Source organism: Mya arenaria, chromosome 2, assembly GCF_026914265.1.
Source record: "Mya arenaria isolate MELC-2E11 chromosome 2, ASM2691426v1".
In the NCBI taxonomy this organism is placed as follows: domain Eukaryota; kingdom Metazoa; phylum Mollusca; class Bivalvia; order Myida; family Myidae; genus Mya; species Mya arenaria.
In genome coordinates this window covers 39,630,813-39,655,524 of record NC_069123.1, presented here as the reverse complement: position 1 = coordinate 39,655,524, position 24,712 = coordinate 39,630,813, and the positions used below count along the sequence as shown (strand labels likewise).

Genomic DNA, 24,712 nt, shown 5'->3' with positions numbered 1-24,712 from the left:
AGCTTTCAGTTTCAATATGTATGATTATTAAGATATCATTTTGATGGTTTTGCTTTTCCTTTTTCTGCTTGAAGTTTTATTTTTAGATTAAAAACAGAACAAAAATGCATTATGAAAATGTATAATAATGGCTTTTTGATTTATGCAAAACATTCTTTGATTAACACATAAAAAAGTTAGCAAATTACAACTTGTAATACAAGCACTTGATTGAAAAAATGTGTTACTCTGTTAAAATCCATACATTGTGATATATGTTTATTTAAATTTTATTTTTAAAAAATGAAATAACTAAATTTCTCCATTATTTGTACTTTTTACCCAGTGTGTGCCGCTAGAACCCCCAGTCCAAACTGCAAGTATGTCATTTGCAAGCCCACTGCCTTATGCATTATGAAAATGTATAAAAATGGCTTTTTGATTTATGCAAAATATTCTTTGATTAACACATAAAAAAGTTAGCAAATTACAACTTGTAATACAAGCACTTGATTGAAAAAATGTGTTACTCTGTTAAATTCCATACATTGTGATATATGTTTATTTTGTATTTTTACCCAGTGTGTGCCGCTAGAACCCCCAGTCCAAACTGCAAGTATGTCATATGCAAGCCCACTGCCTGTGCCCTCAAATGATGTTATCAATAAGCCACGAGTAGTTGACCTCAGAAGTGACACACTCACCCTCCCTTCGCCCGGTATGAGGCGGGCCATGGCCGAGGCCGAGGTGGGTGATGATGTGTACAGTGAGGACCCAACCGTCATTGGTATGCTGAAATACATTTAGTGTTAAATTTCACAAGTGTTTTCTTACTATAATAATACTTTTGGCTCAGTATGTTACACAGTTAGAATTCTTTCGATAAAATATTCATTAAATCTAAAATACTTCACAGCAAAAATTCTAAAAATTTGCTCTTCAATACCTTTAAAATGAGTCTAATATTTTGATTTTTTTTCTATATTGAACATATTGATTACCCCAGAGTTACAGCGACGGTGTGCGGAGTTGTTCGGCATGGAAGCCGCATTGTTAGTTCCAACAGGAACCATGGGAAATCTCATCTCCAGTTAGTATGAATTAAACATGTTTGTATCCTCCGACTAAAGTCTATCTCTTACACAGTTTAAGTCAGATTCAAAACTTTTTTGTTTTATTTTAGGATGAGTTGCAAACTGAAATACAAATATTGGTAATATGTAAAGTTTCCTATCTTATAAATTTTGAGTTTTATATAAAAAAATAATCTGTTTTATGTTAGATATTTTATGTTTTGTAACTAACGTTGTTCATTACAAATTTTCTTCCCTATGATTGATATATCCAGTTCTAGTCCACTGTCGGGAGCGGGGACAGGAGGCTGTAGTCGGAGACCAATCACATATTCTCCTTAATGAGCAAGCAGGGATAGCTCAGGTAATAAAATATTGATTGTATTTATGGTATTACCAAAGCTCAAATCTTTGACACTCTCTACATCCGTTGTATCTGCATATCTTTGTTTTTATGAAACATTTTTTTATCTTGTGAAAGAATAACATTTTCTTCATCATTTTCATCATTTTTAGCTCGATTATTCGAAGAATAAGGAGAGCTATCCTAGTCACCAGAGCGTCGGCGTCGGTGTAACCACTTATGTTAAAGTTAAAGTTACCACCTCAAATATTTTCAAAGTCCATTGACATCTGGCTTTGAAACTTTGCACGCTTGTTCACCATCATGCCCCCAACCTGTTTACAGGAGGAGGTAACTCTATCAAGCATTTTGACAAAATTATGCCGCTTTTTCGACTTCGAATTTACGTTAAAGTTTGCGTACCACCTCAAATATTTTCAAAGTCCATTGACATCTGGCTTTTAAACTTAGCACGCTTGTTCACCATCATGCCCCCAACCTGTACACAGGAGGAGGTCACTGTATCAAGCATTTTGACAGAATTATACCCCTTTTTCGACTTAGAATTTACGTTAAAGTTTGCGTACCACCTCAAATATTTTCAAAGTCCATTGACATATGGCTTTGAAACTTCGCACGCTTGTTCACCATCATGCCCCCAACCTGTACACAGGAGGAGGTCCTGTATCGAGCATTTTGACAGAATTATGCCCCTTTTTCAACTTAGAATTTACATTAAAGTTTGCGTACCACCTCAAATATTTTCCAATTAAATTTATGTAAATATCTCAGCACATCATGTATTTCATTGAAGTCTAATCTAACAGTGATCCATACATGCTTTGCCAAAACTTTTCAATCCATACTCCGAAAAGAGGCGGAATAGTCAAGCGCGCTGTCTCTGTGACAGCTCTTGTTTGCTTTTGGGGATATATGTTTAAGATTTTTTTTTTCCAATTAGACCCCAATATGTTTACACTACAAGAGTTGTTTTTAAATGCTAAGGTAAATTGAATATATATTAGAAAATGGACATCTCTCAAAATATACTTGTTATTTGAATCTTAAATAGTATGAAACCAATTTATTAAAAAAAAAAATGTGTTTGATTTGAATCTAATAATATGAAACAGATTTCATTTAAAATATACAGATGATAAAACAAAAATGAATGAGCTGTAAGTAAATATTAAAATAGTTACTTTCTAATATAAATATAAGCTGCTTTTAGATTTAACTAAGCTGATGTAACATAAAATGCATTCCTGTAGAGATGAATGTAGTGACTTCTCATCTATTAATCATGTGCAGTTCAATGACTAATAAGATATTTGTTAAGAATTTGATGCAGCTGGTGATATAGATCTATCTTAATTAGTTCTGCATGTACTTTTTTAATTTTTTTTTCATCATTAGTAGGGTAAGGCCCAATTAGTGTTTTATATATTTATATATATTACTGCTAGTATCTTATAGTACATTCTTAACTGTGATATAGGAATGAGCTTAGATGCATCATTGACATGTAGATGTCTATTATGCGACATCAGGGTTTTTGTGAGTTTGGTTATCGGTGACCATGCTGGGTGGTAGGTCACCAAGCCGGTCAAGTGACTTTCACTTGGTATCCAGTTTCCTCCACAACACAAAATCACACTGTCACTCTACATTGTGTAAACGAGGTTGAATAAACATAAGTTAATATAAAAGTAATGATATGACTTTTGAGAAAGTTCAGTCTTTTATGTTTAAAGATAACGACAGTATTTTAACCGATCTTTATGAGTGAATTTCTTTTTTGATGAAATAACTTCTATGAATTATCAAGTATATGGTATTTCTGCAATAAAAATAAACGGCAGAAAAAGTACATTAAAAAAAAAGCATAGGGACCACTTTATGTTGGTCTTCCTTGAGAACCATGTGATACTAATATGGATAATCTAAAAATCTAAAAACACCCTGTATCAACGAGGTCATCTTTCTTTCTTTTTTATCTAGTTTGCAGGGGTGTGTCCACGCACCATTAAAAACCTACCTGATGGGACATTTGACGTAGATGAGCTGCGCCGATATTTGCGACCAACCAATGATGTCCACCAGCCCTGGACCAAGCTCATATGCCTGGAAAACTCGCACAACTTTTGTGGTGGAAAGGCACTTCCCATGTCCTTCATAAAAAAAGTATTCTCATTTACAATACTGTCGATCTTTTTGCTTTCTCAATGATGTTATTTTTGCGTGTTCTAGGAAATAGATCAGGTCACAAACCTAACAGTTTACCATTTCTTCTGATGATTAAATGGAGTTACAAATTTTTAAATTTACAACATAAGCCAAAACCCAAGGATAAAAATATGAGAAATTAAAGCAATCGCCTGTCAATTATTTTTGGTCTGAAAATATTTATTGTACTTAGGATTATAACCAGTCCTACATTTTCAGCCAATGAAATCGACTATCAGTCTACAATAAGTACCAACCTTAATCGTTTACATTTGATTACAATCAAAGAAATTAAGAACATAGTCTTCTCTTTGCTCGCTCTGTCCTTCTTAATCATTAAGATTTTACCTCTAATGGTCCAACTATGAATTAATCACATCATTTAGATAACACAGTTACAAAAAGTCATGCTCCTATCATTTTGTAAAATATATATTTTTTTCTGAGCAAAAATAAGTTCTATGATACTATAAATTGTATATTACATTTAATGCAAAAAAAGTTCTAGGCGTGAAAAGGAATTGCAATAGTGAACTTTTTTGGTATTTTCTTTACATGTTTAAGTCTTGTTCGTTGAAGTAATATTTAAATCTGCAGGTATATGAGGTTGCCCAGGAAAACAACATCAAGGTTCATACTGATGGGGCTCGAATCCTCAACTCCGCTGTTGCCCTCGGGGTCCCAGTCTCTGAAATCTTGAAGTACTCAGACAGCGTCAACATGTGCTTTTCTAAGGTAACCTTGAGATGATCAAATTGTAGTAGAGTAGAGCTTTATATATTCAAATGAAGCTCAAAAGCACTTTCATCTAGCTGCTATCGCAAGATATCCTTCTTCTTTCATTTGATATATACTTATTCATAATTATTTTTCATTTCAACTCTCTTCTAAAAATACTTGTTCGAGATGGCGGACGATGTTCAAAATTTGAATTAGGTTCTTTTTTGTGCTACATGTATTGCTGTTTATATGTTTAAAAATTTGATGTTTTACTTGTTATGAAATATTTATTGTGTCTCAAATTATTATGAAATTGCAGTAAATTATTCAATTGGGCTTTTGTATGCTATTTAAGTGAACAAGAACAGTAACTGTTGTATGTTGTATGTTTCTAATGTAATTATTAGCCTTACATTTTGTCTAACAGTTTGCAGGTGAAAATGAAAATGTATTATATATACAAATGTAAAATGTATTACATAAATAGAATCAAAGCTTACTTAATCTTTACAGGCTGGTTTTCATTGCTGTTCACAATCAATGGAAAAAAATAGTTAGGAACAAATTCTAATTTTAAGCCACTCAAAGTTATAACAACATCATGTATATTGCCATGATTTAAATGTAATTAAAAAAAAGCACAGGGTAATAACTGATATCATAGAATCTACCTTAAATCATAAAAGTAACTGTTTTGCATCCATTATATTAAGATTCTGAAGAGGTATACATGTTGTTTAAAAATTAAAAATAACCCAAATATGCATGTATACCATCTTTACATTAAATTTGCATTTATAAGCCATTCTTTAAAAACAGCATATACACTCATTATTTAATTTGATAGTCCAATTAGATTAGTCTTGACCATAAGTGTTGCATCACTGAGTTTTGGCCGGAAGTTTTAAGCCTCAATTTGGATGGAAAAGTCACTGTTGAACTCAGTATAAAAACTAATTAAAAATATACCAATAATTTTTTTTTACATCAGTTTGCTGAAAATACAACTTTTGGCCGAAAGTCCTGTGGTGCTTAACACTTGATTACCTGCTTGCACCTATGTATGCCTTTGCACCTTTGTATTCAGGGCTTGGCTGCACCTGTTGGCTCCATCATAGCAGGCACACAGGACTTTATAAAGATGTAAGTGGTTAGAATCCTTATCTGTTATGATAGAAAGCAGTGCATAATTTAGGTACTTCCAATACTCCACTTTCGGTGCAGGAGGGCTCATATTTAATAAAGCCTTGAAACCGAGGTTGAAACTTTGACTCTGAAAACAGATAGGAGGTATATAGAAGTTGTCTACCTGTTAATATCAGGTCTCAACCTTAAATTAGTCATTTTTAATCATATTTCAATCAAACTTCAAATTATTGTAAACAAAATTAGACTGTGTGGCATACATTGCATTTGCGCTCTCATCTCAAAAGCAAATGACACAAATAGATAGTCCTGTTCAATAATGGAAATCTGTCTCCCATGTATTGGTTGAGCATGTTAAAAAACCCAGCGGTATACGGTAAATAACTGGGTATTAGACGCCCTTTTTTCCCTCAGATTTCGATGCAAAAAAATGCCTGCGTATAATACCCAGTAACAATTTTTTTAACTTTTTTTCTGAGGTCGATTTCAAGCAGAGAGTTTGTTTACCAGAAGCTTTATGTAGAAAGGGATGTTACTCGCATCATATCAATCGAGTATATATGAGTTAAAACGGCAGTTGAAGATCGGAATACTGTATATCGTAAGATGTTTATAATTTAAACAAAAATGTTTTTCGATTTAAAGTTATTCAATATTATTTTGAATAATAAATTAAATTGAACAATAATTAAACTTGCATATATAAAAAAGCAAAGTTGGGCACTGTCAAAATATTTTTTGTCAGTTGTACAAGAAGGTGTGAAAAACTCGACTGCTTTTAACCTGTTTATCAATGGTCATTAACTTATTTATTACGCCTACAAGTGTAAATCCTTCATCAAGTTAATTAAAACTGTTGCCATTTTCAGGAATTTTTTTTTTTTTGTCACTGTCAACAAACATGGTGGCCGAAAATGCCAGACAATTTGACATCTTTTCTATGCGTCTTTTAACCAAAAACATAGATTAAAAGTTTTTTTCTTGGACTTTTCACAGATTTTTTTCCCTGCGTCTAATACCCCCTATCGTCTTATACCCAGTCATTTACGGTAAATAATCTGATAAAAGGTGTACTACATATTGTAGCACCTGCTAAAATCTCTCCCAGTCTTATCCACTATTACATCCACTCTGTCTGATCCTCTATGTCACATCCTCTCTGTCACATCCTCTCTGTCACATCCACTCACATCCACTCTGTCACATCCACTCTGTTGCATCCTCTCTGTCACATCCACTGTCACATCCACTCTGTCACATCCACTGTCACATCCACTTTGTCACATCCTCTCTGTCACATCCACTGTCACATCCACTCTGTCACATCCTCTCTGTCACATCCACTGTCACATCCACTCTGTCGCATCCTCTCTGTCACATCCACTGTCACATCCACTCTTTCACATCCTCTCTGTCACATCCTCTCTGTCACATCCACTGTCACATCCACTCCGTTGCTTCCTCTCTGTCACATCCACTGTCACATCCACTCTCTCACATCCACTCTGTCACATCCACTGTCACATCCACTCTGTTGCATCCTCTCTGTCACATCCACTGTCACATCCACTCTGTCACATCCTCTCTGTCACATCCACTGTCACATCCACTCTGTCGCACCCTCTCTGTCACATCCACTGTCACATCCACTCTTTCACATCCTCTCTGTCACATCCACTGTCACATCCACTCTGTCGCATCCACTCTGTCGCATCCTCTCTGTCACATCCACTCTGTTGCATCCTCTCTGTCACATCCACTGTCACATCCACTGTCACATCCTCTCTGTCACATCCACTCTGTCGCATCCTCTCTGCCACATCCACTGTCACATCCACTCTGTTACATCCTCTCTGTCACATCCACTGTCACATCCACTCTGTCACATCCACTCAGTCACATCCTCTCTGTCACATCCACTGTCACATCCACTCTGTCACATCCTCTTTGTCACATCCACTGTCACATCCACTCTGTTGCATCCTCTCTGTCACATCCACTGTCACATCCACTCTGTTGCATCCACTCTGTTGCATCCACTATGTTGCATCCTCTCTGTCACATCCACTCTGTTGCATCCTCTCTGTCACATCCACTGTCACATCCACTCTCTCACATCCACTCTGTCACATCCACTGTCACATCCACTCTGTTGCATCCTCTCTGTCACATCCTCTCTGTCACATCCACTGTCACATCCACTCCGTTGCTTCCTCTCTGTCACATCTACTGTCACATCCACTCTCTCACATCCACTCTGTCACATCCACTGTCACATCCACTCTGTTGCATCCTCTCTGTCACATCCTCTCTGTCACATCCACTGTCACATCCACTCCGTTGCTTCCTCTCTGTCACATCCACTGTCACATCCACTCTCTCACATCCACTCTGTCACATCCACTGTCACATCCACTCTGTTGCATCCTCTCTGTCACATCCACTGTCACATCCACTCTGTCACATCCTCTCTGTCACATCCACTCCGTCACATCCACTCAGTCACATCCTCTCTGTCACATCCACTCTCTCACATCCACTCTGTCACATCCACTCTTCTGTCACATTCAAATCAACTAATCAGTTGGTTAGGTACTCTTTCGTTGTAATGTTTGATGATATAATTCCCTTTTGTATGAGATACATAAAAAAATCATAACATGTGTGAGCTGATAACTGCAGGGCTGTGAGGATGCGTAAGGGTCTGGGTGGAGGTTTGAGGCAGTCTGGGATATTTGCAGCTGCAGCCCTGTACTCCCTGGAGCACGTGCTTCCTCGACTGTACAAGGACAACCAGTGGGCCGCACAAATAGCTGAAGGTATTTTAGAGTAACAAATTACTGTGTTAGGCATGTAGCTAGATCACTATTATTTTGTCGTTTTTTTTTTCTCAGATTTTTTTTATATATATTGTGATAGCCTTGACGTCGCTGAGACTTTCTACACATGTTTCCAATGACAATACTTACATTTGAGCCAAGCCTGTAACTCTTGCTGTTAATTGCTTAAATTACAGTTATCTCCCTTGTTAGACTTAAAGTAGTGTTCTGTTGTGTTTATTAGACCCTGTATCCAATTCTGCCATATAATGCAATGTTTGCAACCTTGTAGCTGTAAACCATGATTTCAATTACCATGAATTACTTGCTTGAAGTGGATAAAGGAGAGTTATAGACAGCTTAAAACAGAATGACAAAATGAATGAAGGTGTTCACATATATTCTAGCCTACAATAAACTGGCCCGTAAATACAAATAGCAAATTTATAAGGACATACTAAAACCTTTAAAATTCATCTTTTAGAGATTATCATTATTAAATATTTCAGCTGTGTCTGACGTCTGTGAGGGTGTGGCCCGCATACCGAAGGATGGGATGGACACGAACATGGTCATGTTTGAGATGGTGAAACCCGGGCTCACCGCCAGGGACTTCTCTAACAGGCTCATTGAGGTATGTGGTCATTACAAACATTAAAACACCACCTTGTTTTACTAGTCTAGGTACAATGCTCCTGGGGGCAAATTCAAAAAGATAGGGTCTAAGGAAAAAAACAAGAGCTGTCACAGTATGTGACGAATGCCCCCGAATGTGACATTGACCTACGAACAAGGTCAGTACATGAAAAGTTGATCTTGCCTTTATGTGTCAAATACATATGGCAAGTTATTTTAAATTTCCTCTGAACATAAAAAAATACCACCCATACTTGACAACCTACACTGTTTTGTCCTTATATTCAGAATTCCCTTGTGAATAAACACTTAGTGTATCTTTCACCTTAGAGGTAGGGACATGGGTCTTGCACAGGACACGTCGTCTTCGTATGTGGAACACATGTAGCAAGTTATTTTAAAATCTGTCCTTACAAGGGAAAGTTACAGCCCAGACACGACAACCTATACCCTATGTCCTTGTATGCAGCACTCCATTGTGAATAAACACTAAGTGTGACCTTGACCTTTGAGGTAGGGACACGGGTCTTGCACGCCACACGTCGTCTTGGTATGTGGAACACATGTGGCAAGTTATTTTAAAATCCGTCCATACAAGGGAAAGTTACAGCCCGGACACGACACCCTATACTCTATGTCCTTATATGCAGCACTCCATTGTGAATAAACACTATGTGTGACCTTGACCTTTGAGGTAGGGACACGGGTCTTGCACGCGACACGTCGTCTTGTTATGTGGAACACATTTGGCAAGTTATTTTAAAATCTGTCCATACAAGGGAAAGTTACAGCCCGGACACGACAACCTTTACTCTATGTCCTTATATGCAGCACTCCATTATGAATAAACACTAAGTGTGACCTTGACCTTTGAGGTAGGGACACGGGTCTTGCACGCGACACGTCGTCTTGGTATGTGGAACACATGTGGCAAGTTATTTTAAAATCTGACCATTCAAGAGAAAGTTACAGCCCGGACACGACAACCTATGCTCTATGTCCTTATATGCAGCATTCCATTGCGAATAAACACTATGTGTGACCTTGACCTTTAAGGTAGGGACACGGTTCTTGCACGCGACACGTCGTCTTGGTATGTGGATCACATGTGGCAAATTATTTTAAAATCTGTCCATACAAGGGAAAGTTACAGCCCGGACACGACAACCTATACTCTATGCTTATATGCAGCACTCTATGGTGAATAAACACTAAGTGTGACCTTGACCTTTGAGGTAGGGACACAGTTCTTGCACGCGACACGTCGTCTTGGTATGTGGAACACATGTGGCAAATTATTTTAAAATCTGTCCATACAAGGGAAAGTTACAGCCCGGACACGACAACCTATACTCTACGCTTATATGCAGCATTCTATGGTGAATAAACACTAAGTGTGACCTTGACCTTTGAGGAAGGGACACGGATCTTGCACGCGACACGTCGTCTTGGTATGTGGTACACATGTGGCAAGTTATTTTAAAATCTGTCCATACAAGGGAAAGTTACAGCCCGGACACGACAATCTATACTCTATGTCATTATATGCAGCACTCTATGCTGAATAAACACTAAGTGTGACCTTGACCTTTGAGGTAGGGACACGGGTCTTGCACGCGACACGTCGTCTTGGTATGTGGTACACATGTGGCAAGTTATTTTAAAATCTGTCCATACAAGAGAAAGTTACAGCCCGGACACGACAACCTATACTCTTATGTCCTTATATGCAGCACTCCATTTTGAATAAACACTAAGTGTGACCTTGACCTTTGAGGTAGGGACACGAGTCTTGCACGCGACACGTCGTCTTGGTATGTGGAACACATGTGGCAAGTTATTTTAAAATCTGTCCATACAAGGGAAAGTTACAGAGCCGGACGGACGGATGGACGGACGGACAGACAGACGGACGGACGGTGCGATTTTAATATGCCCACCTTCGGGGGCATAAAAATTCAAGTTATAGACCGATTACCATTCTTAGATATTAAGGCATATTATTCAAGTCTATCGTTAATGACTCATCAACAAATTTCTCTATGATAATAACATATAAAATGAGAACCACAAAAAAAATATATTTTATACATTTTCTTTTGTGTGAGATGTTATTTTAGCACAATGAAAGTGTGCTTTTCTGCCTTTAAAGTTTATTTAGCATGATGCATATATTCCAAAGGTCTGATGATTTTCTTTAATTCAGAAAACCAATATTCAGGGGTGTTATTCAATATTCAACTTAAGTCAATCTTATGGTTATAAATCATTGCCTTCTGATACTGTTACTTATAAAATGTAATCCGATTAGCTACTTTGTTCTTAGATCCAGTTGACTTACATTGAATACCATTGTCAGATACCCCCGATACACTTCTATCCTATGATTTGTTCATATCATATAATTATGAAGTATGACGGAAAATTTACTGTGGTTTCCGATGATGGATGAATACCATCTCTGTTGTACCTTGTATATGAATTGACATTGTTCTACTCCTGCGCTCCCCTTTATATCCCAGGTTACAGATGAGGAGCGCTCAGCACTGGGGGAGGTCGCAGTGAGGATACGCTCTGTCGCCATATATCCCATGGTGACCCGCCTCGTAACCCATAATGACCTAGATGACGAAATGGTTGCCATGGCAATTAAGAAAATCAGATACGTTCTTGGGGAGCTTGCTAAGTCTTAAAAGAATATATTTTAATAAAACTTCTGTTTTTACCATGATAGCATTACCTATGTTTGTGTGATACTATTTACTGAACAGTATTATGAATTTTACAAGGTTGTGAAATAGGTTTTGGAGCATTTGTTGGTTGGTCACACAGTGTTTTCTTGTTTCTTAGACGGATTGTTTTTGTTATTACATTCTAATTATTGCGTGAAAGCACTCGAACTTTGTTTATCAGTATGGAAATACGGGGCACACAAAACAATATTCAGGTTTGAACTTCCCCATATCCTGTCACCTACTAAACCTGTATTATTTTCATTGGTCCCTATATCTTTCTATATTAAGTATTGCTCCTCAGCAAAAATAAATTGTTATTCCATGATTTTTACCGGTATATGGGATTTAGGCAGGAAATTAAGAAACATTTATAGAGAGAGCTATTTTCAAGCAAGCTTGATAGTTATGTCTCCCCCTCTCTGGGGGAGACATATTGTTTTTGCCCTGTCCGGTAGTCCGTCAGTCCGTCCGTACGTCACACTTCGTTTCCGATCGATAACTGGAAAACCGCATGACCTAGGATCACCAAACTTGGTCGTGAGGTGTAGAGGATCCCTATTGTTTTTGGGGTCACTAGGTCAAAGGTCAAGGTCGCGGCGACCCCCAATATAAAAAACATTTCTGCTCAAAATCTTGAGAACGGTTTGACCTAGGTTCACCAAACTTGGTAGGGAGGTTGTTCATGAGGTGTAGAAGATCCCTATAGTTTTTGGGGTCACTAGGTCAAAGGTCAAGGTCGCGGCGACCCCCAATGTAAAAAACATTTCCGCTCAATATCTTGAGAATGGTTTGACCTAGGTTCACCAAACTTGGTAGGGAGGTTGGTCATGAGGTGTAGAGGATCCCTATTGTTTTTGGGGTCACTAGGTCAAAGGTCAAGGTCGCGGCGACCCCCAATATAAAAAACATTTCTGCTCAAAATCTTGAGAACGGTTTGACCTAGGTTCACCAAACTTGGTAGGGAGGTTGGTCATGAGGTGTAGAAGATCCCTATTGTTTTTGGGGTCACTAGGTCAAAGGTCAAGGTCGCGGCGACCCCCAATGTAAAAAACATTTCCGCTCAATATCTTGAGAATGGTTTGACCTAGGTTCACCAAACTTGGTAGGGAGGTTGATCATGAGGTTTAGAAAACTCCTATATTTTGGGGGGTCACAAGGTCAAAGGTCAACGTCGCTGTGACCTCTAATGTAAAAAAATATTTCCGTGCAATATCAGGAGAATGCTTTGATCTAGTTACATTTTATACCAGTTTGATTGATTGGAAGAACTGATAAGATGTCATAGTATAGCCATGGACAGGATTCTGTGTTTATAAAAAAAAGTCTCCTTAAAGCTTCAACTGAATTTAATATGTCTCCCCAATTAATGGGGAGACATATTGTTTTTGCCCTGTCCGTCAGTACATCCGTCACACTTCGTTTCTGCTCAATAACTAAAGAACGCTTGCACTCAGGAACTTTATACTTGGTATGCTAGTTGGTCATGACTAGTAGATGACCCCTACTGATTTTGAGATCAATAGGTCAAAGGTCAAGGTCGCAGTAGATATTCACTATTTAATACAGGTGAATAAACCAAACTTCACTGTTGGTTTGTCTCCTGTCCATAATTACAAATTTCATGTCCATCTTTTTTTTTCTCAGATACGACCACACAATAGGGGAGACAAGCGCTTTTTCAAAAAAGTAATCTCTAGTTGTTTTTTGGACTCATTAGATTATGTCAGGATTAAATAAGTGTACGTTAAAAGTGTTTTATTACTTCTATGGTGGATAAGATATTAGACATGTGTTATTGGTTGTTTTGATTATTTCTTAGAGACAAATTAATGATATGACAGTTCAATGAGGCATATAATAAAATAGATTTCAGTCTAGTTAATTCAAGGTACAATTAATGGTCAAATGGTTAAAATAAGAACTGTGATGAAACATCACTACAATTCTCCTTATTTTTCCTCAAATTTATTCTCATGCAATTATTATTTTGCTTGCCATTTTAGTTTCCTTTAAATTCAACTTAGAAAAAGTGCATTTTTTCACTAAGACAAAATCTTTCTCTTAAGATGCTTTATGAATATGGTCCCAGGAAATTTTAACATAAACAAATACAACAAAATGTGTTGAAAATGTAGATTTAAACAAATGAAGTACAATGCAATCCACATTGTTGGTAGAAAAATGTAGCATTACATTAAACCTACGTCTAGATTTTGTTATCAATGACAATACACATATGCAAACTTGACTCAGATTACCTCAAACTAAAAACAATGTTTCAGGTCAATTATGACAATATTACCTCAGACTTGACTCAGATCAATTATGACAATATTACCTCATGCTTGAAACGATCAATTATGACAATAATACCTCAGACTTGACTCAGATCAATTATGACAATATTACCTCATGCTTGACTCGATCAATTATGACAATATTACCTCATTCTTGACTCGATCAATTATGACAATATTACCTCATGCTTGACTCGATCAATTATGACAATATATAGAGAATATTTACTTTTGGTGTTCACCAGGTATTATATATTACAATCTTTCACTGAAACAAACCCTTTTTATTTTTATTTCATGCTTATAATTTAACCAAAAACAAAATTTGATTAATATTAAATAGGAACAAAAATAAAATTAAATGACGTCATTGCATTTATTTCCCAGCATTGTATGCATTTATATTTTTTTTGTGTTTTTTTTACAATAAACAGGGTAAAACCTAAGAAACAGTGAAATTGTATTTAGATAAACTCACTGTTTCAACAGGTGAGTTAATTGAGATATAATCCACTATTATATTAAAAAAAATACCACCGAAAAACATAAAATAATTCCTCATACTTGACTAAGGTCAATTATGGTTAATTGTGACAATAAAACCTCGTACTTGACTAAGGTCAATTATGGTTAATTGTGACAATAAAACCTCGTACTTGACTAAGGTCAATTATGGTTAATTGTGACAATAAAACCTCGTACTTGACTAAGGTCAATTATGGTTAATTGTGACAATAAAACCTCGTACTTGACTAAGGTCAATTATGGTTAATTGTGACAATAAAACCTCGTACTTGACTAAGGTCAATTATGGTTAATTGTGACAATAAAACCTCGTACTTGACTAAGGTCAATTATGGTTAATTGTGACAATAAAACCTCATACTTGATTAAGGTCAAAACTACCTCAACATTTTCGAAAAAGATAAAAACAAAAAGATTGTACAATTACACCATATTTTGACGGGATAATTATGTCTCCCCCTCTCTGGGGGAAACATATTGTTTTTGCCCTGTCCGTCAGTCCGGTAGTCCGTCAGTCCGTCCGTACGTCACACTTCGTTTCCGATCGATAACTGGAAAACCGCATGACCTAGGATCACCAAACTTGGTAGGGAGGTTGGTCGTGAGGTGTAGAGGATCCCTATTGTTTTTGGGGTCACTAGGTCAAAGGTCAAGGTCGCGGCGACCCCCAATATAAAAAACATTTCTGCTCAAAATCTTGAGAACGGTTTGACCTAGGTTCACCAAACTTGGTAGGGAGGTTGGTCATGAGGTGTAGAAGATCCCTATTGTTTTTGGGGTCACTAGGTCAAAGGTCAAGGTCGCGGCGACCGCCAATGTAAAAAACATTTCCGCTCAATATCTTGAGAATGGTTTGACCTAGGTTCACCAAACTTGGTAGGGAGGTTGATCATGAGGTTTAGAAAACTCCTATATTTTGGGGGGTCACAAGGTCAAAGGTCAACGTCGCTGTGACCTCTAATGTAAAAAAATATTTCCGTGCAATATCAGGAGAATGCTTTGATCTAGGTTCACCAAACTTTGAAGTGAGGTTGGTCATGATGTCTAGATGATCCCAATTGTTTTGGGGGTAACAAGGTCAATAGTCAAGGTCGTGGTGACCTTCCATGTAAAAATCATTTGCGTGTAATATCTTTATGTCTCCCCCATTCATGGGGAGACATATTGTTTTTGCCCTGTCCGTCAGTCAGTCCATCAGTCTGTCAGTCAGTCAGTCAGTACGTCACACTTCGTTTCCGCCCAATAACTATAGAACTCTTAGACCCAGGAACTTCATACTTGGTATGCTAGTTGGTCATGACTAGTAGATGACCCCTATTGAATTTGGGGTCACTAGGTCAAAGATCAGGGTCAACGTGACCTTGAGGTGAAGAAACGGTTTCCACTCAATAACTAAAGATCCTTTGGGTCCAGGAACTTCATACTTGGTATGCTAGTTGTTCATGACTATTAGATGACTCCTATTGATTTTGAGATCAAAAGGTCAAAGGTCAAGGTTACCTTCAGGTAAAAAATGTTATGTTGGCAGTGACCTTAAGCTTAAAAATGGTTTCTGTTCAATAACTAAAGAAAGCTTGTACCCAGGAACTTCATAGTTGTTCATGACTAGTAGATGACTCCTATTGATTTTGAGATCAGTAGGTCAATGGTCAAGGTCACCGTGACCTTGAGGTGAAGAAACTGTTTCCGCTCAATAACTAGAGAACGCTTGCAACCAGGAATTTCATACTTGGTATGCTAGTTGGTCATGACTAGAAGATGACCCATATTGATTTTGAGATCACTAGGTCAAAGGTCAAGGTTGCCATGACCTTGAAGTGAAGAAAAAGTTTCCGCTCAATAACTAAAGATCCTTTGGTTTCAGGAACTTCATACTTGGTAAGCTAGTTGTTCATGACTAGAAGATGACCCCTATTGATTTTCAGATCAAAAGGTCAAAGGTCAAGGTTACCTTCAGGTAAAAAATGATACGTTGGCGGTGACCTTAAGCTTAAAAATGGTTTCTGCTCAATAACTTAAGAACGCTTGTACCCAGGAACTTCATTCTTGGTACGCTAGTCGGTCATGACTAGTAGATGACCCCTATTGATTTTGAGATCAGTAGGTCAAAGGTCAAGGTTGCCATGACCTTGAGTTGAAGAAATGGTTACCGCTCAGTAACTAAAGAACACTTGCACCCAAGAACTTAATACTTGGTATGCAAGTTGGTTATGTAGATGATCCCTATTGATGTTGTGATCAGTAGGTAAAAGGTCATGGTCACGATGACTGTGAGCTGAAAAATGGTTTCCGATCAATAATTGAATAACGCTTGCGCCCAGGAACTTCATACAATGCAAACTTCGTTTACATTTTCCATGATTAATCAACAACACTTTCTTCTCTTCACTATTTAATATAATCGAATAAACCAAACTTCACTGTTGGTTTGTCTCCAGTCCAAAGTTACAAATTTCATGTCCATCATTTATTTTTTCTCAGCTACAACCACACAATAGGGGAGACAAGCGCTTTTTCAAAAAAGCAATCTCTAGTTTTGGGTTAAAGTTGTGATGCGACACATTATAACATTTTAAAACGTTAGTGAATGTAACTGTTTCATGTCAACATTGTATTTAAGTTTTTCATTATTGACAAATAATTTGAATTCTCGCTATAAAGCCATTATGAAGTGTTTTGTATTTTAAATGTTAACTACTTGTATTTTTAATGGTACCCACTGTATACATAATATAACATGTGTTTATGTTTGAGGTAATGCCATGTGTTGAGGTAAGCAATGTCAGCATTTCTGTATAAGGTATAATGTTCAGGGGCCATCTCAATAAAGATCTTAGGCGATCTTACTCATTAATTGAAATTATTTTTGTGTTATAGTTTCTTCATTTTACTACATATTTCAGTGAACTGAAATTAAGCCAGTATAAAAAGGACACATTCATGGGGAAATAATCAAAAACGAATGTGTTGCAATTTGTGACGTTTGTTTAGATTGAAGATTATGGAAGTGGCCACTATAATCCTTTATTGAAATTGGCCTATGCATCCCTTCAATCATATCATAATTGCATAACTTGTGTTTGTTGTGGTATTGCTGCTTTTTGTCGACATTGTATATGTACATGTTTTGCCAGATGGGTCTATAAACTTCTTGGAAATAAATGTTATGGTTCTGTTCTATTATAGTATTGGTTTGTAAGATGACAATCCCAACACACATGTTTCATTTACACTGGTACTTTACAGATGAATTTAATGATAAATTTTTGTAAAATAAAATACACAGTCTTCATTGTTTCTTCCATTGTGATTGGTGTAGTCGAGTTGAGCTGAGAAAATAGTATGTGCGACAATTGATGTTTTTGGTTAAGATTCGGTTTTGTCGGTTTTGTAGGTCTACAATCGGTTTTGTAGGTCTACAATCGTTTATTTTTATGCAGTGGCTTTTTGCCAAATAATACTTATGCATTGATGGATTACCATATAAATTGGTACAAATGTTGTACTCATTTAGACGATGTGAAGTGACCTTGACCCGGGTCTATACCTCAAATGTCAAGGTCACATGATACATTTAAAGGTCAAAGTATACATGCTCGTGTTCGCGCGATAACTTACTTATGCATTGATGGATTACTGTATAACTTGGAACAAGTGTTGTCCTCATTGAGACAATGTTTAGTGACCTTGACCCGGATCCATAACTCAAAGGTCAAGGTCACACGAGACATATATAGGTCAGAGTACACATGCTTGTGTCTGCGCTATAGCGTAACTTATGCATTGATGGATTACCATATAACTTGATACAAATGTTGTCCTCATAAAGATGGTGTGCAGTGAAATTGACCCCTGTCCATACCTCAAAGGTCAAGGTCACACAAGACAAATTTAAGGTCAGAATAAACATGCTCGTGTCCGCACTACAACTTACATATGCATTGATGGATTACCATATAACTTGGTACAAATGTTGACGATGTTCATTGACCTTGACCTGAGTCCATACCTCAAAAGTCAAGGTCACACGAGACATAAAAATGTCAGAGTACACAATTAAAAGTGTTTGCTAATTGAAAGTGTTAAACAAGTTTCACAGATGTTAAAGACGTTGACAATGTCAACTTTCATCATTTAACTGCTCCTAAAGTGCTATGTGTCACGGACTACCCATCCCTATAAACCCTATGGTGAATTTCAATTAATTCTCTAACGTGTTCGAATTTCATACAGAACTGGCATGGAAACGGAAAGAACAGCTAAAACGAAAACCGAGTGTACCATTTGAAAATTACACCGGTAAATGTGTGGAGCACCTAGACTATAACAATAAGGCATTTGAAATTTGATTGAATACCTTATGCACCAGTCAATTGTAACCCCCCCCCCCCCCCCCCCCCCCCCAGGTCCGTGGGTATACCGGGGATAGCCGGGAAAAAGGGCCGTGTTTTTACTTTCCAGGTGGCCCCGCAGGGCTGGGTGACCGCGGTGGTTTTGTCATAGCGCCAAATTAAGCCGAGATTGGGCCTTATATAGAGTCTCTGGGGTGCGGAGGCATTTGGCCGGGCTTTAACCATCAGTTCGTCCCCGCAGGGCGGAGATTTTACCGGGGTTGGCTGGACCGAAAGTCAAAGTCCCGGCTATTCCCCGGACCTGGGGGGCCGTGGTTACAAATGACTGGTGCATTACATAAGCATATTGGCACAGCCTATCTTCAAAACTAATTATTATAAGCAAGTCACAGTGTGTGTATACCACGTGATATATTGCGTCATAAATGCTACGGCGGAAGGCAACATTTTGATTTGAAAAAAAACACACTTTAAACAAAGATAACTTCACTATTTCTTCACCATTTTAAATAAAACATAGAGCAGTATACGCCGCTTACGGAGCCTCACCTTCGGTCTTTTACCAAAACTTGATAGCGAGTTTGTTTCTTAAAACACCTTTTCACAATACGGCCGTCTGATTGAGCACTGTCAAAACATTATTTTGGAAACAGGTTTGTCGAAGTGTTTTATGAAACTAAAGACCTCATCAAATTTCGGAAATAAAACAAATGCGGGGCTCTTTAAGGGGCAGGGACTGTTTCATTTAAAATGGTGTTGTAAATAAAATATTATCTTTGATTTAAGTCTTCCATTTTAAGCAAATTTTTGCTCCGACGAAGCATATGTGACGTAAATTTTCACGTGGTATACACACACTGAAGTATACATATTGTTGTTATTATGTCACCACAGAAAAGTCAATATAATTACATGTATGCAAATCGAATTATCGAGTTGTGAAAATTAATATCAAAATCTAAAATACTACATAACATATCAAATGGTGACTTGTGATAAAATAAACATATGCCAGAGAACTTGTCGCACTGGGTGGGATCCCTGAACTTAGGATTGGGTCTTAGTTAGGATAACTTCCCAACGAGGAACTTAATAAACCCGCGGTATCGTCACTCACTGACTTTCGCTGCTACCAATGACGACATGTTTGACATTGACGCCGCTTTTAGAAAATAGGCTATCACTATGAACTTTTAACCAGTGTGTCGTTAATATTTGTTTACTTTAATAAGTTACTGGTGCACCATTGGATATGAAGATACAATCGCTAGCATTACTTTGTGCGACCCTCGCCGTTGTTACGGAATGTTTTCCGTTGAAAACTGGAAGCTACGAGGACGTGGACCCTCTGTACCCGTCCGTTAACCGGAAGTTCATTTCTGTGAGTGAGCAACGCCTGTACGAGCAGTTCTTTGCCGACCTGAGGGACTCCTACACAAGTCATGATGGCGGCGCCAACAAGAGACAATTGATTTCCGGAAAAGAGCACGTGATGCGGTCTCGTGCGATCGGCGGCAAAGACGCATGGTGACTAAATCGTGAGGTACAGCTTTGTAACCACTGAGTGAGCGATATGTCTGATCTTTGACACAATTATTGTTCTCTTGGTAAAGGGAATTTTGTGTTTTTGAGGAAACAAACAAACTGAATCTTAACAATCTAAATATTGCGACATTGGTGGTGGGCGCTTAGTTAGATTTTCAGATGAGCAGGTTCATGGGCTTGATTATCCCAAGCTGACTTAGGCCTTAAAACCTTGTGAACTTGATCTTGACATATCTTTATAAGTGTTTAACTGCATTAAATACCATAATATAATACATTTATATCATGATTTCGTCACTACTCGCAATTTTCAGTACATATATAGAGACCTTTAACACACTCCTCCCTTTCTTTTCAGAATTGAATCTCTACGACAGATTCGCCAGTGCCAGTACTTTAATGTTACATAAGAGTTCAATAAAACGTTATTTATTTTTGCAGTTTCTTTTTTAAAGAACCACATTTTTTATATATATAGTTTTCCCCAAACTACGCAGAAAAACAAACCGGAAGACTGGCATGACCTTCGTTGATAGCTTAATAAAAGGGCTTATCCTGCCAATGGATGTTGACTATTTTAAAAGGGAAGGCCATATTGATATTCACTTTCACTTCTAGATCAACCGAATTTTGAATTTGTCCTTAATGTGGGTCAAATCGATAAGGCCGCTAACCACAGATCCAGACGATCAAATTCTAACTGCCGACCAGCTGTTCTTATTTAAATTTTCTCTTCTTTTTGGTCGTTTTGATGATAGAACTTATTCCATTTTAACCGTCTTACATTTAAATGTTGCCTTTTAATTTCTTATAATTTTTATTGTTTTTCAAATTGGTCAGAATATTTTTATCTTGTCTGGCTACAGCAAAGACGTAGCTTATTATGTTTTCAAGTGTCAAAAAGGCGAAAAGTAGCAGGGCCTCAATTTGCGATTTCTTAACAACATTAAATTGAGTGTGAATTCAACTTACAAAATAATATATTTTCAAGAAAACCAGCATTTTTTGCACTTATAGTATAAAAATAAGCAAGCAAATGGTCCGATTCATAAAGGCATATGAATATATTTTTTTAGGAAAACTAGATAATATTTAGATTTGTCGTTGTTTAACATTTCGAAGCATTTCACACTTTTCACTTACTGAAGAAGCTTTATGTATTCGGACCTATTTTTGGAAACTTTAAAAATACATGTATATGTTTACATGCAGAGTGGTGAAACATTATCATTCAGGAAATGTATTAGCCGTTTTCATGACATATTCACCAGACTAAACATCCAGACCAGCACCATCAAATAAAACTGAAAAGCTGTCATAGGCATTCATGACGTTATACAGGCCCTTTTCTATGGTAACCACGGGTCCGACTATCGGACTCATTTTTTTTCTATGAAAGTCTTTTTACATGTACTGGTTCATTCAGCATCCTAATAGATTATGTGATGTAAAGTTTTGGGGATAATTAAATTCAGAAATCGTTGATTTTCATCACATTCAGAGATCAGTATGAAATATTATCTGTCATGATTTATTGCAATAGATATTTACACCCAAGGATTGATATTTCAGCCGTTTCAGGTCTTTTGAAAGGGAAAAGAAACTTATGTTAAACAATTTCCTAATTCGCAGGAGACTGAAAAGCTTGTTCTTTGAACTGTAAAATTTCCCAATTTGGGCAGATTTCGCGGCGTTTTTCCCCAAATGTCTAGCGTCTTTTTCCCGAAAATAGGCAGAAAAAGCCATGTTAACTACGTAGTTCCATGTAAAAACAAAATAAGTCCTAGAGACTAGTAAACGGCTAGCAATATAATATTTTGCAGGACGCTTTGTATGATTCGCTGAACGCCTTAAAATTGACGTTGGAGGTATTCTTTAAAGAAAAAATGGATTTATATTTTTAAAACGAATTTAAATCACAGACAAAAACAGACCAAGTTCAAAGGAAAACGGATTCGATGGATTTTCTCTATGAAAAAACGGAGCGGTGTTGGACCGAATGATTTACAAAACAAGTGTGAAAATTTTGATCACATATCAATGGTGATTTTCATTCACAATTTACACAAAATTTATATTATTTGTCCATCATTTAAGAAATTTATAGTATTGTCGTTGTATCTATTTGTTTTTGAAGTTTGAAGTCGATACCCAAAAGGCTTTTCGAATTATGTTCTGGACAAAATATAAGTATGGAAATTAACAAAGGGCCATAACTTAAAATGTACCGCACTATAGTTCCTGTGCAATGCACTTCTCCTTGATGAGATCTATCTGTATATGAACATTAAAGTCAAAACCTCATGCTGTGCTTCTTTGCTCTGGACAAATAGAAAGAACGATACTGAATGATGAACAAGAGCTGTCATAGGACAGCCCGCTCGACTAGACGCCGCTTTGTCTTAGAAATAAATTCATCATTGATGTAATACGTATATGTCAAATACATTTATCAGTGTGAGCCTGTGAAGTATTGTATTCCCCCAAACTGTATGTATTGGATGGACAGCATCAAGATATTTGTCAGACTGATTGTGACTATAATTACGCTGCCTAAAAGTAAAATTAAAAGAATGAATAACAAAATAAAAACAAAACAAAAAACCAAAATTGTATTAAGGTTACTATGGAGTTATGAAACCTTATTGTGTGATGACCGCGAACAGTGTGTGAAGTATGAAGTCGATTGCATGAAGTGTATAGAAGTCATTAGTGAAAATCCTAACTTGCCATAAAACTTTTACCGCACACAATGTGCTCTACAAGTTTGTCCTAAGTTCCTAAGTCAATCTTAGGCTATAATTTTTGTATTTAGGATGATATAGAGTTATGCAACCTAATTGTGTGATGTCCTGAACAACTGCTTGAAGTATGAAGTGCAATGAATGAAGGGTATTGAAGTTATTAGTAAAAATCCCAACTTGCCCTAAAAGTTTAACCAAACTTTCTGAGTCTTTAAAGGGCCATAATTTGTATTAAGGATAATATGGAGTAATGCAACCTAATTGTGTGATGGTCTTGGGCAACTGTTTGAAATATGAATTGAATTGAAAGAAGTGTATTGAAGTTATAAGTGAATATCCCAACTTGCCCTAAAACTTGAACTGGACACCGACGCAGACGCCGACGCCGCGGTGAGTAGTATAGCCCGCCTTATTCTTCGAATAGTCGAGCTAAAAACAGTTGCACATATGGGGAACCTTACAGTCAATTTGAACAAGATTTTATCAGTCATTAAAAATGTGACCTGAGAATTTTTTAAGATAATGATTAGGAGTGCTAGTCTAGGGATTAAACTATTTATAAAGAGAAAAGTTTTGTTGGTGTCTTTACTTGAATTTGGATACAGAAACTGTTGACTTACACTCAAGCAAGTACGAACTTAAAATAAGAGCAAAATTGACGAAGGAGCCGATAATGCTTCTTGGCTTCATAATATGCATGCAGGAGATGCCAAGACAAGAGCTTTTCACTCCTATGGACATTCCATCTCATGAACTCGCAGGAGCCATACAGAAACTAGATGATTAAGCGATAAAGAAACACTGTTAAACTAAATGTAGAAAATATGAAACTAAGCATCAACTTGTCATTGTACACAATGGTTTAAGTGACATTGACAACCCAAATCACTTCAGTCTTATAGTTGATGGCCACTCTTATTCCAAACGCAGCATGTCTACACAAAAACCTGTTTGTCAGGTCTATATTGTTCCTATTGAAAGTCACTCCAGTCACAGGTACGTGGTGGCACTTGCTGTCCGAAACAATCTATGCTGGACAGGTACTTACCTGCCCAACAAGATACTTTCCAGTTGGATGTCCAGGTGGCCATACTGGTTGTAACTATGGCATACATGGAGCAACACTTAGAGAGGGATATGTGCAGGTGAGTTGTCAAACAAAAACATACTGGATCATACGTTGACCACTGACGTCGACCTGGTAAGCAGAAGTATGTGTGTGTGTGTGTGCGTGCGTGCGTGCGTGCGTGCGTGCGTGCGTGCGTGCGTATTTCTTTAGACCTTGCGGTCAAGTATAACCCGTGAAAGTGCAAGCACTTATTTCCAACGGGGTCCTTTGTTTTTGCTGAAGGGACAGCACGATGAAGAAACAGTGGTGGGATACAAGGAAGTCCGGGTGCGATACCCTAGCTCTTTTCCGAAGAGACCCCTTGGTTCTTTTACGTGCTCGGTGTAAAGCACCGATGCACGGGGTACAACTTTCCTGGGTTAAACCAGTACTGAGTACACCACTTTTCCAAGCAATACCCTTTAAATGCCGAGCGCCAGGCAAGGGAGCTACTTGTACCAATT

At 37.3% G+C, this 24,712-nt stretch overlaps 1 protein-coding gene and 1 long non-coding RNA gene across 2 annotated transcripts; both read left to right on the top strand.

The window, feature by feature from the left end:
• The first annotated feature begins 340 nt into the window (after positions 1-340).
• Positions 341-17,703, top strand: LOC128211068 (uncharacterized). Its single transcript, XM_052915473.1, has 10 exons — positions 341-359; positions 562-766; positions 986-1,069; positions 1,328-1,416; positions 3,397-3,579; positions 4,219-4,356; positions 5,429-5,484; positions 8,170-8,306; positions 8,816-8,940; positions 11,465-17,703. The coding sequence occupies exons 2-10, from the start codon at positions 598-600 to the stop codon at positions 11,633-11,635; spliced, it is 1,152 nt and encodes a 383-aa protein (XP_052771433.1). The 5' UTR covers positions 341-359; positions 562-597; the 3' UTR covers positions 11,636-17,703.
• A 2,346-nt stretch (positions 17,704-20,049) lies between these two features.
• Positions 20,050-20,832, top strand: LOC128243983 (uncharacterized). Its single transcript, XR_008262942.1, has 2 exons — positions 20,050-20,394; positions 20,755-20,832. It is a non-coding gene; the product is annotated as an uncharacterized LOC128243983 (long non-coding RNA).
• Positions 20,833-24,712: the final 3,880 nt, after the last annotated feature.